Below are 16698 nucleotides of genomic sequence, written 5' to 3' on the forward strand. Positions count from 1 at the left end.
TTTCTTCACCACCTTCAAATATGTGAGGCCATAATTATCTTCTTTTCTTTCTCTGATCTGCTTGCACTGAAAGATAAGAAGCAGTCACCCTGTCAATAATCCTGCTGTCTTAGTTATATTTGGGGAGGCTTTAAGATGCAGCCCTTAATAACAGTACAGGAACTGCTTGCAACCCAGTCAATGCAAATTAATTCCAACTAAATTAATTACAGATAAATATCTTATTATCCGTCCAGCAAGGAGTTCTGCTTGAGATGTCCTATGTTCCACATGCATGGAACAAACCAATTCCTTTGCATCTGCAGAATGGGACTTCCCACTCCTGCTGCAACTGGCACTGCTTTCAGTAATGCTGCTCCTGGGAGACAAAGGCCTCTTAGGAACAGCATGAGGGGTGAAATGGGGGTCTGAAGTCAGAAAGAAATAAGTGAAAATTAACTACCACAACCAAAACCACCCTCAATTTACCATAAGAGCCAGGCTTTACCTGCAAACAAAAATGTGAATTTTGGTCAAGTGGTTAAGCGTAGAATGTGGGTAGCTTTTATTCAAAAAGAACTTTTGAAACAGATTTTAACAGTTCAGATTGAAAGAAAATGAAGTCTTATGCTGTTCTTGATCTCACTAGTAAAGGTCTTCAAGGCTGTCCAATCTCTTATTTCATAGTATTATACTACATATAGCATAACAATTCACATGCTAAGAGTTCTGAAATAACAGCTCCTGATTAGTATTGACTGCAAGGCCTCAAGATGGAGAAATTTAACATGGCCAAACATGTTAGAAGCATTGGATAATCAACACAACCAGCAATGAACAAACTTTTCAAGGCCTGAGCTAGAATGGGCCCAAATTAACTTTTTTAGGCCTAACTTGGATTGGACTCAATCACCTCACCCAAACTAAGTGATGTCACAATTTACTGAATAAAGGCCACAGGTGGCCAGAGGTAACAGAATATATTGGGGGAAAACTGGATACCTCTTTTGTTCACAGTAGGATAGAGTTTACAGTAGGAGACAGTCTAAAAACATTTAGCACTTTGACTTTCTATTAACAGCCTGAAAACACGTCCTTAGATATCAGCTTTAAGTTCCTGTCCTTAATAAGCATCTATAACTTTCTGAACAAATTGAAATTACAATTTCCCTGTACTTGAAGCAGCCTTATACAGAATCAGATCACAGATCTATCAAGGTCAGTATTGCCTATTCTGGTAGTGACATCCTGGGCAAAGATCTTTTGTATGACCTTCTTTCCTGTCCTTTTAACTGGAGATGGTGAGCATTCAGTCTGAGATAAGGGGCATGCAAAGCAGATGTTCTACCAGTGAGCCACAACCAGTATTCCCACTAAGCCAAGTTAGTGTGAGCTAGCTCACAGTTTTTTAATCTCCACTTACACATCTTTATTTTAGCTCAGGAAAAATGGCCCCAGAGCAAACTAATTTATGCAGTAGCTCACAACTTTAATATTAGTAGCTCATGAAGTAGAATTTTTAGTAGCTCATGAAGCTTAGAGGGAGTATTGGCCATAACCCTTCTTTATTGGTTTCCCCAGTGGTCTACCATCCAAGGAACTTATGTTCACACCTGCTTAGTTTCAGTAACACTGCAAAAAGAGGTTCTCAGACTACTCACTGGTCTGTTTCCCTTAAATGCTGGATATTTTTAAAGATTAAATACTGGTATAGTTCAGTTTAACCCCTAACCTAGTGCAAAGAGCTTGGGATTTAAACAGGGCCGGCTCACCCACTAGGCAAACCAGGTGGTTGCCTAGAGCACCAGGAAGGTGGGGGCACTGAATTGGGCTCCCCCCTTCCCGGTGCCCCAGGCAAGCATCTAATTTGCCTGCCTCCTCTGCTTGCTGCCTGCCCCTCCTTTCCCTTCACCTCCCCCTGTGCAATCAGAGCAACCCTTTGCCTCCCCCAGCAGTGCTCCATCACAGTCCTGGGTGTGGCACCCGGGGGGGGGCATGATGGAGCATGGTGCTGCATTGCAGTGCTGCGGGGGTGGCGGAGGCGGGGGGCTGCCTGGGGCACCATGCGTAAGGCCAGCACTGGATTTAAAGCATCATTAGTATAAATCAGACTTTAGCACAGTGTTTAAATTGAGTCATAGTTTTCATTTGTGTTTTTCTCGTGGGACCTTGGGGACACAGGAAGGAAGCAAGGCTGATGAGTAGGAAGACAACAGAGGCAACATGGCTTAGTCTTTACACTACTTGAGAAAGAAGACTGAATCTTTGTTTTTCTCTCTGAAACCCAGCCTTGGAAGGGATGCAGGAGGGATACACTGCTATTTGTGGGACCTCAGCACACCTTTTCTCCTTAAATTCATTCTTTCATCCCCTTACCACACCCAAGTTCTGAAACACATTTGCCTGTTTTTCACTAAGTGCCAAAGTTTTGTAGCAATGAACAATCACCAGGGATTATGGCTTTAATCTCTAATCAACAGATTCAGCCTTTATTGAGAAAGGCTGCCAACTTTGGTTTCAAGACCACAATGTTAATGATCATAACAGGCACAAATGTATGCCAAAAGTCTACTGACATTTTCATTTTGTATGTGACAGTTTCAAAGACTTAGAAAATATGTGCAATTTCCCTAACTTTTTTCAAGAGCTGTCTAGAATGTAGATAAGAGTCAATACAATGTCAAAGCAGAGAAGAAAAATGTTGGTGCACTGTGGGAAAATGTTTCACTGTATTCCACACAGATGCCTATGCATTTTGCATGCAGCTTCATCAGGGGATCTGCAAGGCAACCTTATCTCAGGATATTCCCACCACTGCTTTACAGATCCCCTGATAAAGCAGTGTGTGAAATGTGTAGGCACCTCTGTGCAGTATTAAATATTTTTTTCCCACTGCACTATAGTTTTTCCATTTTGGTTTGTTTGGAATGTCGAATGCTATTTTGCAATAGGCAAAATGTAGGGATAAAACATAATTGTCACCACCACCACCACCACCACCCCCCCCCAAAAAAAATCCCTGTTCTCAGCAGGCTATTAGGATTCTTAGAATGCTTTATAGTGGGTTCCACATTCTATGTGTTATGAGAAACCTGAAGATGTCAGAAAAAGTAATTTCCAAGAGAATTCCTCTCTACCCATCCCACAATAATGCCTGGCAATGCTTACCAATGTCATGATAACATTCAGTGTACATTTTCTTAACTCTGCCACCCAGTGAACTGGAGTAGGAGAAAGAACATATACATGATGACATCATGATACTGGCCGATATGCCTGTATGTTGGGCGATGGAAAACAGAAGTCCCCTGCAGCATTCTTGTAACATTCAGATCTACTTTTTGACATTACTGAGACACAAAAATAATTTACTGAAGACCTAATGTTATAGCACCACTATGTTAATGTTAATTTTAATATAACTTGTAAATTGTTTTAATGATGATTTTATAATTATAATTGTTGATGTATATTATATTTTTATGCTGTGAGCCGCCCTGAGCCTGCCCTGGCGGGGAGGGTGGGATACAAATAAAAAGTATTATTAATTTTAATATTTTCTTATTACATTACTTTGAATTTCTAGGCTTTTCATAGTTTTCTGTGTTGTCTTCTTTCAAATCATGTTGCAATATACAAGAGGGTCTAATGGTTTAAAATGGGATTTTATTATGTTTGTTTTTATATGTTAGCCACCTTGGTGGCCCTTATGAGGGCAAAAAGGATACACACACATACTGAGTATTCAAGATATAAGTTGCTTCAATAATTACCTCTTTGTTTTTGCCTCAACACTGCAGTTATAAGTTACTACTGAACTTGCATTTTTGAAGTAAAGAACAATTCATACTACTATTCATACTGCTCAGACATTTTTAAAATGGAAGTCTTTTCCACTGCTGAAATATGACAGTATTCACAGCTTTCTAAACAGTGGTTGCTCAGGAAATGAATACTCGGAAAAAAGATGACTAGGGATGATTTTTTTAAAAACAACAAAAATTGGTTCAATCAAATTGGTGTCATGTAGACTGAAATCTGTCAAGTCCAACTGCACACAGTTTACCTGTCACTGGAAGCAAGCAGGCACTTGGATGCCAAAAATCATTTATGCCATATGCATATGCTTAGAGAGCTGGGTTCATGGCTGAACACATTCTAGTCACAGACAAACAAATATAAAGTATAAATACATGTAACAAGAGGATGATTGAACCTGCATGCAAATATGGCAAATGCATTTGTCACATAATAAAACTCTTTTTCCCCCCTATACAAGTGATAGTCTCGGATGAGGTAGTCCTTAGGGGCTCACAACAAGATTCGCAATTAGCTTATCTCATACAGAGACAAAATGTGATTGCCCACTAAGAGGGATTATCTTTCAGGGGTTTCAGAGATAAAGTTGTATACTCTTGTTTAAGATGACATCATTAAGTATCTGCCAGCCTGGTGTAGTAGTTAAGAGCAGCGGACTCTAAACTGGAGAACTGGGTTCAATTCCACCCTCCTTCACATGAAGCCAGCTGGCTGACCTTGGGTCAGTCACAGCTCTCAGAGTTCTATCAGCTCCCCCAAACAAGTCTAGCTCCCCACCTAAAAGCGTTAGAACTTAAGGATGCCAACAATCTTCAGATCTCTCAGCTATACTACACACAATGCCATACAATAATTATTAATTAATTATCTGCAGCTGTTTGTATCCTAAAATATTGTTCAATTATATTGTGCTGTGCAGGAAATCTTAGTCAAAATGTATATGGCACTTCTACATATGAAGACTAATATTTTCTTTTTTTAATTGGAATACAAAAATTGGTAAATGTGTGTGTGTAAAGTATTGGCAAGTAATGTCATCTGAAAAATGTCATTTGGAGATATGAGAAAGAGTACTTAGGGATGAAGAGTACAGAGTTATAATAGCTAGAGAAAGATTTTTACTATTAAAAAATAGAGGAAAAAACAGCCAGAAACAGTTTTAAGATTAATTTCAGTATTCAGATAGTACTAGTGGAGGATTCACAAGGACATGAGCGGAGGGTATCTCATTTTTCCTTCCTCCACTATTTCCCTTCACTAAAAGTACTATCACCTGTCCCCTATTCCTGTTTCCTTTTTCCTGCCAGCCAACTTACCTTCATCTGCCCACCCATCTTTAGTCTTCCCTCCTTCAGTCATCGGGCCCCATTAGGCTGTGCCAGCTGTCAGTCTTTGTCAGGTAGTACTGTACCTGGAAAGACTTGTGGGAGACACCATATATCTCCCTCCTCACACTATTGCCCCTTTTCTTCTTCCTAGCAACCCCAGTATCTCACTTTTCCATTCTTCCTTTTCTCCTTTTCACCCACCAACCTTTCATCTGCCCTCCATCTTCATTTATTTATTTCATTTATACCCAGATTTTCCCCACTATGTAGTTTATATCATTCTCCTCTCCTCTATTTATCCTCCTAACGATCCTGTGAAGTAGCTTAGGCTGAGAAAAAGTAACTGGCCCAAGATCACTCAGTGAGCTTCCATGGACAAACAGAAATCCAACCCTGGGTCTCCCAGATCCTAAACCAAAAATTTAATCACTACAGTGGCTTTCATAGGGTTGCTGCAGTTGAACAATAGCAAGCAGCCAGGCCTGGTTGAGTCACACAGATCAGGTGGCAACAAATCTCCTGGTTCTACTTTTACATCTTTTTACTGACAAAAATCAAGGCTGGAAGGCTAGCAATACTGTAATGGGTGCTGAGCAACAGCCACTGAGGGACACCATTTCTTAAAGCTACTGGTGCTATTTTTATATGGCAGGCTTTAACACCACCCCACCAACATATTTTTTTTAAAACTTTCAGATTTTTCAGCAAGCTTTTCTCAGGTTTGTAGAAAGATCTGTCATGTCTGTCTATGGCTCCAGTCTACAGACTTAACTATCTATCCACAGATGGAGCAATGTTGAAAGTTAGATATACTGAGACAGCTGAGAAGCATACAGGTACAAGTTTATATGTTAACTTCTCAATCAATCATCTTGCTCTAGTTGCTAAAACAAAATGGTTGTATGTTGGAACACTATATATTTTTTCACAGCAAGTTTTTTTTTAGAGAAACTGGTTCAGAACACTTTGCTAACTTCTTATGCCTATTACCTACGTACCTGGGAACTATGCAGAAAACAGTTTCCCCCTAAAACTGGGACTCTGCAATAAATTTAAGTGGAAACTACATACACTGGGGTATGGTTTCAAGAAAAGCTCAGAGTGGTCACAACAGAAAAGGAGATAAGAGTCAAAATGTATAGAGTCAAAATGTGATAGCGTATTGGTTTATGAAGGTTCTCACCTGTAACCATTACCTAAGCAAAACAGGCAGTAGAGGAATGAATATGTATTGGCCCATATCCTGCCAAGTGCTGTTCCTAGGGCTTCTCTTACCCACCCACCTCCCAACAGTCTTTTGAGGGAAACAGTGGGTTTGAAGGGCAGGGAAGGCAAAATGTCCCATTCCAAAATGGATATAACTCATTGTTTTGCATTCCTTTTTGAACCCTATTTCAAAATAGGAGGGAAACTCTGAAATAATAACTAAGGAAAGAATATAAATCTCAGGCTCTCAGATTCCAGCAAGCACTTATTCCCTCACATTTGTCTGTGTAATATATTCATCTGGGGTTTTAAGCCTGCCATTACCACCATTCAAATTGATCAGGAAAACCCGCTCATTTAACACACACACGCTTTATGAAGTTATTTGTAACTTACATATCTGTTTTTGTTTTAGAGGATAAAATTCATATTAATCTCTAGGGTAACCACACTTTCTCTAAATGGCAGATGATTAAGTAATTTAGGCAACATACTTTTCAGCATTAATCTAATTACATTATTTTGCAAGTAGAGTAGAAATAAAAACATATTCATACCCTATTAAAATTGTGCTCATGTGTATCCTCAAGTTCTCCATTACTAGTTACTGGAATCTCAGCAGCTGAATTTTTGGGGGATTCTTGAGCCATTGAACAGTCCTGCAATACAAGGAAAGATTTAAAACAAACACCAAAAAACCCTAAGCTCGTCTAAATGGGAAAACTGAATCCCAAAAAAGATCTCATTATACTGATTGTGTGAGCAATCATTTGCTCAGTGATTACATCTTCTAGAAATCCAAGTATGCATTCTTTGTGCCAGACTATGGTGAAGCTCCCTACACCGTTACACAAGCCCAAAATAATTGCTGAGTTGCACAGTAACCTGTCAGTCATGAAATACAAAATGCTTCTGATATTAACATGGCTAAACACCAATGCAGCTACATTAATTTTGTTAATGCTCAAAGAAACAGCATTTCATTTTCTGCCACTTGTTTTACGGCCTTGAATATCAACTCGTTTTATTGAGAGTTTATTTTTGTTGCACATCAGTGGTATTCACTCTACGGCTCACAGAGTCACATTCATAATTACCACCAACCGAAAGAGCCACGTCTACTGTATGCTCTGTGCAACGCACCTAAAACACATACAATATATTAATGACACTACACAACCTTTTAATTTACAGGATTATCGCTCAGCATGTAGGGTTGTCTCTCCCTACAATTGCTGAACGTTAGCCAGCCCTTGTATATTTGGAGTGAGAGGAAATTGAGTTGTCAGGTCAGTCTTATGAAACAAAACAGTGTACTTGAACTTTTTATTAGGTTGCAGGTTAAAAAGATAAATGTTTATCTGCCTTTATTATTTCATTTGGTTATGCCAATATCATTTCTGCATGTACTTTAATATTACTATAATAAAATTTGGTATTTTTTTTAACGTTCCCTTCAAGATAAACTTGTAGGTCTCGTTTAGCCTACTTATGAGTCAGCGCTCAGAGTCTGATTGAGGTCCCGATGCTATGTACACTTACTAGAGAGTTAAGCCTGCATTAAATTCCTCCTCAACCTCCGGGAGTCACACAATATGTGTGAAAGATCCACAAATGGCTCCCAAGTCACAGTTTGGTCACCCCTTCACTACACCAAACTGGAGAAAGATGAGCAAAACACTTGACTTTTCTCTGCAGAGCCTGCTCACTCAGATCTAGCCAGTAGCTGCTTCAGGTTGCCTCTGCTTTTTTGCTAGAGATAAAGCAAGAAAGCCGAGATTAAAGTAAAGGGCACTCGGACTGCTCAGATACAAACTTGAGTATTCCAAAGTCAGGCTCCAAGCCAGTGCTGCTGGCTGTCTTAGAGCAGACTTCTGCAGTGGAAGGCTGCATACCCTCAAGTTGCATCTCTGCCTTCTTGTTCTCTTCTCAGCATGAAGCGCAGCAGCTCAGGTGAGACAGTGAGACTACCAAAGTGCCCAGAAGAGCCAGATGGCTATGGAGAAAGGGAAGTGAAACCACCACAGAGGCCAGTTTACTCTTCTCCCAGGTGGCTACTGCAATCCTGGCTTTATTCTCTTTTCTCTGTGTCCAGGCTGCTCCTTCTTCTGGCAGCTACCTGAGGCTAGGATGAGAGATCTGAGGCTGTAGAGAAGGGGGAAGGGGTTGCTAGTGACAATAGAACCTTAACTTCCATATCTGGCATGAGACCTAGGCCTATGCCTCAGAGAGGCTCAAAGTCTACCCACCTGCCACTCCTTCTGGCAGTAGCTATTTCAAGATGATGACTGCCTTCCAACTACAAGACCCACTGGGCAATAGCCTTGCTCACTTTTCTGAAACATGGCATAGGTCCCATAGTGGAGAACAGTGCCACATAAGGCTCCCATGGCACTGAGTATCATTGTGGTACATAATGGCAAATGCCAAGGGCAGTGTGTTAAGATCGAAGTCACCAAGCTGAGCCTGGATGTGGTAAAATGTATATTAAAATGTATTAGTGTGGTCTAAACTGTGTCATAAAACATAGTCACTTAAATCAGCCACTTCCTCTGTCCCAAATCAGGTAGCATGAAAATGCAAACTTCTTTATGAGAAGAAAGTTAAGAATTATCATTTACTTTCTTATGTAGCTCCATATCTAAATTTTGACATTTCTTATTTGTACAAAATTAAAGTGTTATCCTTCTTTAGTTGAATATAGATTAACACAGTAAATGCAACAGCTACCTATTTGAGAGATTAGCAAGTCACTATACACTGGAACCAACAAAGGCATTCACTTTGCCTCTAAAATGGAAGGAACTATTTCAGTTTCAGGACAATGGAAGCATAAAGAAATGAACTGCAAATTAGAAATCACTGAATATACTTCTTGGGCAGATCTAGTTCTGTCCCTTTTTTTTGTAGTAGTAACCACAAAAAAGTGTTCTGAAATCAGTTTTGTGTCTAACAGTGGAATAAGTTCACAGGAAAGGCATGCTTGAGTTGATGAAAACTATATAAAAGCTAGATGTTTGCCTAGTCTTGCAGATAAGGATAAAAAAATTTTTTTTTACCAGTTACAGAGTGGCTTGAAACAGCAAGTCTGGAAAGTTGTTCACCCTGAAGGGTTTATTTGACAAGTAGCTAACTGCAAGGCTGCACTTGTTTAATGTTTGTACTCATAAATTTGTCACTTATTTAGTTCAGAAGAATATCTCCACAGGTATTTATGAAAGCATTTAATCTAAACACCACAAAACATTAAAGAAATCTTAAATTATTACCACTAGACAATCTGAAAGAGCATATTTTAAGAGTTTAAATGCAAAAAGTTCAAATTACATTATGGGATTATACAAATTAGTGTTTGAGTGCCCTCATGTGGCAGTCATTATTTAACCATTTGCCTGAACTGATTTTTAATACTGGAATTTTAATACAGAACAAAATACTACTGCATTATTATAACAAGACCACTTTCTATGGATGGAAGCACAAGGCCATCTCTGATAGTAAATGACCTTCCAAATTAGTTCAGTATTACTGAATATTTAATATTTTCCGATACTGTTACCAAGCTGAAAATTGTTAATTCAAGTGGTCTGTACTGGACAATGGTCTGATTTAGCCTTACGCATTCTGTTCAAGAGAATTGATGCAATGATAGTGATGGCAGCTGGCCTCCACATAAGGTTGAATTACCCTGACAACAGCTCCTCGGACAACAAACATCAGACAGGGTGGGCATCAGAGAGGGCTCAAACTGCTAATCCTCATTAATATTTATCTAAACGTTTTATCATGCTCTTCCTCACAGGAGCTCAGATCACCCTACACCTCTCTCCACTTCCTCATTTTATCTCCTTAACAATGGTCAGGCTGAGAAAGAGTCACTGGCCTATGCTTCATGGCGTAGTGCAGATTTGGACCTGGTTACCTCAGGGCTTTTTTTGTAGCAGGAACCCCTTTGTATATTAGGCCACAACCTCCTGATGTAGCCAATCTTCCTGGAGCTTACAGTAGGCCCTGTATTAAAGGGCCCTATACTAAGAGCCCTGTAAGCTCTTGGAGGGTTGGCTTCATCAGGACTGCATGGTCTAATAATAATAATAATACTTTTTATTTATATCCCGCCCTCCCCGCCAGGGCAGGCTCAGGGCGGCTCACAACATACGAGTATAAAATACAATAAAACCATACATAGTAAATCACAATTTCAATAATAAAATCATTAGTTATATTAATGATAATAAAATCATCATTAATATGCAAAGGCATTCCTGTTACAAAAAAAGTCCTGGGTTACCCTAACCATAGCCTAACATTTGAATCATGCAACACTGGTTCATAGTGTCCCTGTTGTGCTTGTTTATGATTTTCTCACGGTCAATGAAGAGCAATTGTTTATAATGCCTGAAGCCATTTTGCACTTTCCATCTCTAAATGCAGATTAGCTTTGTATTTTCAGCTTCCAAGAGAATAGCAAGACAGACAAATGTCAGATGGGCAAATGCAGTTTCAGTAAAATTAAGTGAGGTGGAAACAATAATATTTCACAATGAAAGAGCAAGTGTAGTTCCCAACTACACTTATATTTCGACAAACCAATGGCAGTTGTGATTTAATTCTGAGCACTGCAAGTGTGTGTGGTGGGGGGGAACACTGCAACAGCTTTGACCCACAAGGATGGCATTGATTAAAAAAAAAAGGGTAAAGAGTTACATACATTTATACTCTGTGGAATTTGTTTATCTGTAGCTGATTTTACTGTAAGAATCCTGGACCATTTATCTTACAACAATAAGATAGAACCTGTTAGCTCAGGCCAATGGTCCCTATAACCCTGCATCCTGTTTCTAAGGAGATGACCTGGAAGATACAGCCATTCTCCTCCTCTAAACATGGACCTATCTGGAAACTGAATTCAAGACTTCTTTTTCCCAGAAGAAGAATCATATTCCCACATTGACAAGCCAAAGTATCAACACCTATTTCACAAGTTCTGCCTCTTCTGGGCACAGAGGATTTTGTCACACTGATCGATACTTTTCAAGACATTCCAAAAACACGAAGTCACATATCTTAAGACACCACACTTTCCTCCATCAAGCCAACACCAGTTGTATTCTTAAAATAATGTCCTATTTCAGGGGTGGCCAATGGTAGCTCTCCAGATGTTTTTTGCCTACAACTCCCATCAGCCCCAGCCATTGGCTATGCTGGCTGGGGCTGATATGAGTTGTAGGCAAAAAACATCCAGAGAGCTACCATTGGCCACCCCTGTCCTATTTTGTATACACTGATATGAGGTACAAAGGCTGGAAAAAATCATGGTTTTTTCCCTCTTTTTGCTGAGGATTTTTCTCCAGTTTTTTATACGGCAAGAAGAAGAGAAGTTGGTTTTTATACCCCACTTTTCTCTACTTTGAGGAATCCTGAAGCAACTTACAATTGTCCTTTCTGCCTCTCCCCACAACAGGCATTTTGGGAGGTAGGTGGGGCTGAATCACTCAAGACAGAATGGTCAAAGTCAGGGTTTTTTTTCTACCAGAGCCCACTGGAATGGCGCTCCACCTGGGGTGGCCAGGACTCCATCTGGCCCGACCCACCATGCCATAACCCAGAGAGCAAAAGCTGTGATCTACAACCAGATTCTACCCACATCTAAACTAGCATCACTCTGAGTATGCTTAAGTCCCTTCCTACTCCACATGTGAAGTAGGATAAATGAAGCTGCCTGAGACAAACCTTTCCCCTCTTTGTATAAATACAAAGAGAATGGGGAGGGGGGGAGAGATAGTCAGTGACTTGTTCCTTGCTGGTGTTTATAAGTGACAGATGCTCCTGTTTTTGGTTTCCCCCTCCTCTCCGGGTCAGTTTCCTGTGAGGAGTGAATGGCTTAAGCTCGTCCCAGCTTTGAGCTGGTAAGTGTGACAGTGTAGCCAAAGCCAGTGGTGTTCAGGCTCATGCTGGATTCCTCATGATGGGCTCACCAGTTGACTGAAAGGAGGAGAGGGTGGAGGTTACATGCTACACTTCGCTGTGGGCTGCTTGAGGGGACCCACCAGGCCCAGAATGCCCCCCTCAGTTATGGAAGAGTTAACAGGAGCCAGAGAGGGATATGAAAGGCCACTGCCATTCTAAACACTATCTTGGTTGGGGGACTTAGAAGGAAAAAGGAATGTAGAGGAAAGCTGAGTTGAGCTGGTATAGTGGTTAGACTGTTGGGCTCGGCTCAGGGAGACTAGGGTTCAAATTTCCACTCTGCACCTAAGGTTGCTGGGTGATCTTGGGCCACTCACTGTCACCTTAACTCCCCACCCAGGCCTGTGATGGGGATCAAATTGGGGCAGGGGGAGCTGTTCAAGGATGCCCCTGAGGCTCAAAGCAGGGTTAGAAGTATGATGGATGCAATGGCGGGGGGGGGGGGAGGATTTTTCCCCTCATCAGATGCACTGGTTCATCAAAACTTTCATGTCACAATAAATTGAGTGATCTTTTAGGCACTGAGACTCTTGAGTTGGTTATCTTGGCTGCAGAATGTGGCTAGTCCTCTAGAATGTCACTCAAAAGGCTATTCAGTGCGGCTTTAACTGACCTCATAAGGCTGTTGTGGGGATAAAATGAAAGCAGGAAGAACCATGTAGGCTACCCTTGAGCTCAAAGCAGGGTTAAAATATCATTGATGCGATAAAAAATCTTTTCCCTAACAAATTATGCTAGCTCACAAAAGCTCTTGTGCCACAATAGTCTTTAAAGTGCTGAGACTCTCTAGTTATTTTGGCTGCAGAACATGGTTAGCCCTCTAGAATCTACCTGACAGGAATGTTGTGAATTTAAAATAGGGAAGGGGGAGTTATGTATGTCTTTAAGATGTTGTTGAACTGTGTGTGTTGGAGTAGAAAAGAGCAGGAATTTAGTATTTTTACACTTGAGTCAAGGTGTGGTGTATATATATAATCTGCTCCCACAGAACAGATTGGTAGCTCCAGAGCAGCCAATCAAGCTATGGACAACCACAATGGATGTTTCTTTGAGTAAAACAATTTTATTATTCAGCAACATTAATCAATTACTATCCAAAAATAAACATCAGAATATTGCATCACATTTCCCATCTCCCTCCTCCCTTTCTGTGACTTCCTCGGTGCATCCTACTTAAAATATAGAAAGAATAAAAGGTAATATTAACCTTTTTTAAAACCTATTTTTAAAAAAGAACTTATAGCTATAATAAGATACAAATAAGAGCAAAATTACTTACTACTATTATTACCTACCTTAATAATCCATTTATAGTATTATTATACTTAATTCTTAACATTGCCTATCTTAATTATAATCCATTGTTCCCAAACCTTATAAATGAAAAACATTATATATTTCTATTATAACACTTAGTAGCACTTTACTTTAAAAAAATATTAACCATTATTAAAAATCACCAAGTGTCCTTTCACCTTCCATTGTTTTTCAACATATTTTTGAAATTTCTCCCATTCATTGTTAAATTTATCTATGTCGAGTTCTTTTAATATTCTAATAAACTTGTCCATTTAGCTCCAATGCATAATTTTCATAATCCAGTCCCATTTTTCTGGTATTTTGTTTTGCTTCCCCAACTGCGCATATAATGTCTGTGCAGCTGAAAGCATGTACCAAAGTAATGTTCTATCTTGCTTTGGAAAATTTTCCATTCATAATCCCAACAAAAAGATTTCTGGTGCCTTCTTTATATTGTAACCCAAAATCTTTGTAATTTCTTGCTGTATCATTTGCCAAAATTGTTTAGCCTTTTCACAGGTCCACCACATGTGATAGAAAGATCCTTCATGTTTTTTTACATTTCCAACATCGATCAGACATCTGACTGTTCATTTTTGACAGTTTCTTAGGAGTCATATACCATCTGTATAACATTTTAAAACAATTTTCTTTGATGTTATTACATGTTGATATTTTCATAGAGTTCTTCCATAGATATTCCCATTGTTCCATCTGAATGTCTTTATTTACGTTAATTGCCCACTTTATCTTTTCAGATTTAATCACTTCATCCTCTGTAGACCATTTCAATAAGAGTTTATATACCTTCGAAATCATTTTTTCATTATTGCCAAACAGCATTCTTTCCAATTCAGTTTGATCTTGTCTTATTCCATCATTTCTAATATCTTGTTCAAGCAGACTTTTAATTTGTTGCAATTGAAACCAATTATATTTATAATCCAATTCTTCCACTGATTTTAATTCCACCTTGCCGCCTTGTATTTTTAGCAATTGTTTGTATGTTATCCGTTTTTCTTTCTGATTATCAGAATATAATTTTATTATTTCTCTTGGCACAATCCAAAGCGTTTCCTCTCATCACCATATTTCTTGTATTTCAACCAAGTTTTTAACAAATTACTTCTTATATAATGTGAGAAAAAACCATCCACCTTACTTTTCCCATAGCACAAATATGCATGCCAACCAAAAATATTTCCATGGCCTTCTAATGTTAATAATTTTTTATTTAATAACATTATCCATTCCTTTATCCATACCAAACAAACTGCATCATGGTATAATTTTAAATCCGGCACTTGAAAACCTCCCCTTTCCTTTGCATCAGTCAAGATCTTCATTTTAATTCTTGGTTTCTTGCCAGCCCATATGAATTCTGAAAGTTTCATCTGCCATTTATTAAATTGTTTATCTTCTTTCACTATTGGAATTGTTTGGAATAAGAACATGATTCTTGGTAATACATTCATCTTAATTGCTGATATTCTACCCAGCATAGACAGGTTCAACCTATTCCATTTTAATAAATCTCCATCAATTTTCTGCCAGAGCTTTTCATAGTTATTCTTATATAAATCAATATTTTTGTTGTGATTTCTACTCCTAGATATTTTACTTTAGAAACCACTTCACAATTTGTTAAATTTTGTAGTTCTGTCTGTTTGCTCTTTGTCATATTTTTACACAGAATTTTTGACTTTTCTTTGTTCACATAAAAGCCTGCCAGTTCACCATAAGCCTTAATTTTTTGAAGCAGCAATGGTGTAATTTGAGTTGGGTTTTCATTTATAAACATATCATCTGCAAAGGCCCTGTACTTATAAGAACAACCTTTCAATTTCAAACCCTCTATCTCCTTATCTTCTTGGACTTGCATAAGCAATAGCTCTAAAGTCATTATAAATATCTATGGGGATAGAGGGCATCCTTGCCTTATTCCTTTACTAATTGCCATTTTCTCTGTCAAATCTGTGTTAATACAAAGTCTTGCTTGTTGGTCAGTATATATCGCTTGTACCATTCGCTCAAAGTCTTCACCCAATCTCAATTTCTCCATTACTGCAAACATAAATTCCCAATGTAGATTGTCAAAAGCTTTCTCTGCATCTGCAAAGAACAAAGCCACTTCTTTTTCTGGATATTTATCATAGTATTCAATTATATCAATTACCGTTCTGATATTGTCTCTAATCTGCCGTCTTTTCCCTAAGAAACCCTGCTTGCTCTTCTTTAATAAAGTTATTCAAATGATGCTTCAGTCGTTCTGCTAGTATACTAGCATACAGTTTATAATCATTATTAAGTAATGAAATTGGTCTATAATTTTTTACATTTGTGGCATCTCCGTCCTCTTTCGGAATTAATGAAATTACTGCTTCTTTCCAAGTATTAGGTAGCTTCCCTTCAACTCTTATAATGTTCATCAATTTCAGAAGCTTTGGAAGTAGAGTCTCCTTCAAAACTTTATTTGCTGTAAATCCATCTGGACCAGGAGCTTTCCCCAATTTCATTGAATTAATTGCCGCCTCTATTTCTTCTTTTTCAATCGGGGCATTTAACACTTTCTTCATATTTTCCGTTAAAAAAGGCGAAAGATTTATGCAATCTGAAGAGAAACCAGAATTGGATTAAAGCGTTTGCTTGTTCGCTATATCACCTTCCTTGACAACAATAAGCTCCTATTGAACTATGACAAATCTAAAATTGTTGTTTTTTCCAAATCTTGGAAACCAACTAAATGGTCAATAGGCGGCAAAGAGATATAACAAGTAAAATACTACAAATACCTAGGAATTCATTTTCAATATAACACACTTTGGACTAATCATCGTAACTGTATAATTAAGTCAGTCAATGTTAGTGTTGCAGCTATCCAGCGCTTCTTTTACAACAGAGGAAATCAGTTTATCCCAGCCGCGCTAAAAATCTTTAAGGCTAAAGTGATACCACAGCTTTTATATGGGGTCCCAATGTGGATCACAGCCTTAGATAATAACATTGAAGGTGTCCAATCAAAATTCCTACGGAAAATTCTGGGATTCCCAAAGTGCGTACCATATGCAGTTTTGTGTTTAGAAACAGGGACGAATCT

General features: G+C 38.7%; 1 protein-coding gene across 5 annotated transcripts in view; it reads right to left on the minus strand.

Moving 5' to 3' along the window:
• Positions 1 to 16698, minus strand: part of ARFIP1 (ADP ribosylation factor interacting protein 1) — a 71817-nt gene that overhangs the window by 35445 nt on the left and 19674 nt on the right. For all 5 annotated transcript variants that reach the window (XM_060246640.1, XM_060246638.1, XM_060246641.1 and 2 more), the window contains one exon: positions 6890 to 6991. In XM_060246640.1, coding sequence (XP_060102623.1) covers positions 6890 to 6991 — 102 coding nt within the window. The remainder of the gene's footprint in view (positions 1 to 6889; positions 6992 to 16698) is intronic.

Source organism: Heteronotia binoei, chromosome 9 (genome assembly GCF_032191835.1).
Source record: "Heteronotia binoei isolate CCM8104 ecotype False Entrance Well chromosome 9, APGP_CSIRO_Hbin_v1, whole genome shotgun sequence".
NCBI classification, from domain to species: Eukaryota; Metazoa; Chordata; class Lepidosauria; order Squamata; family Gekkonidae; genus Heteronotia; species Heteronotia binoei.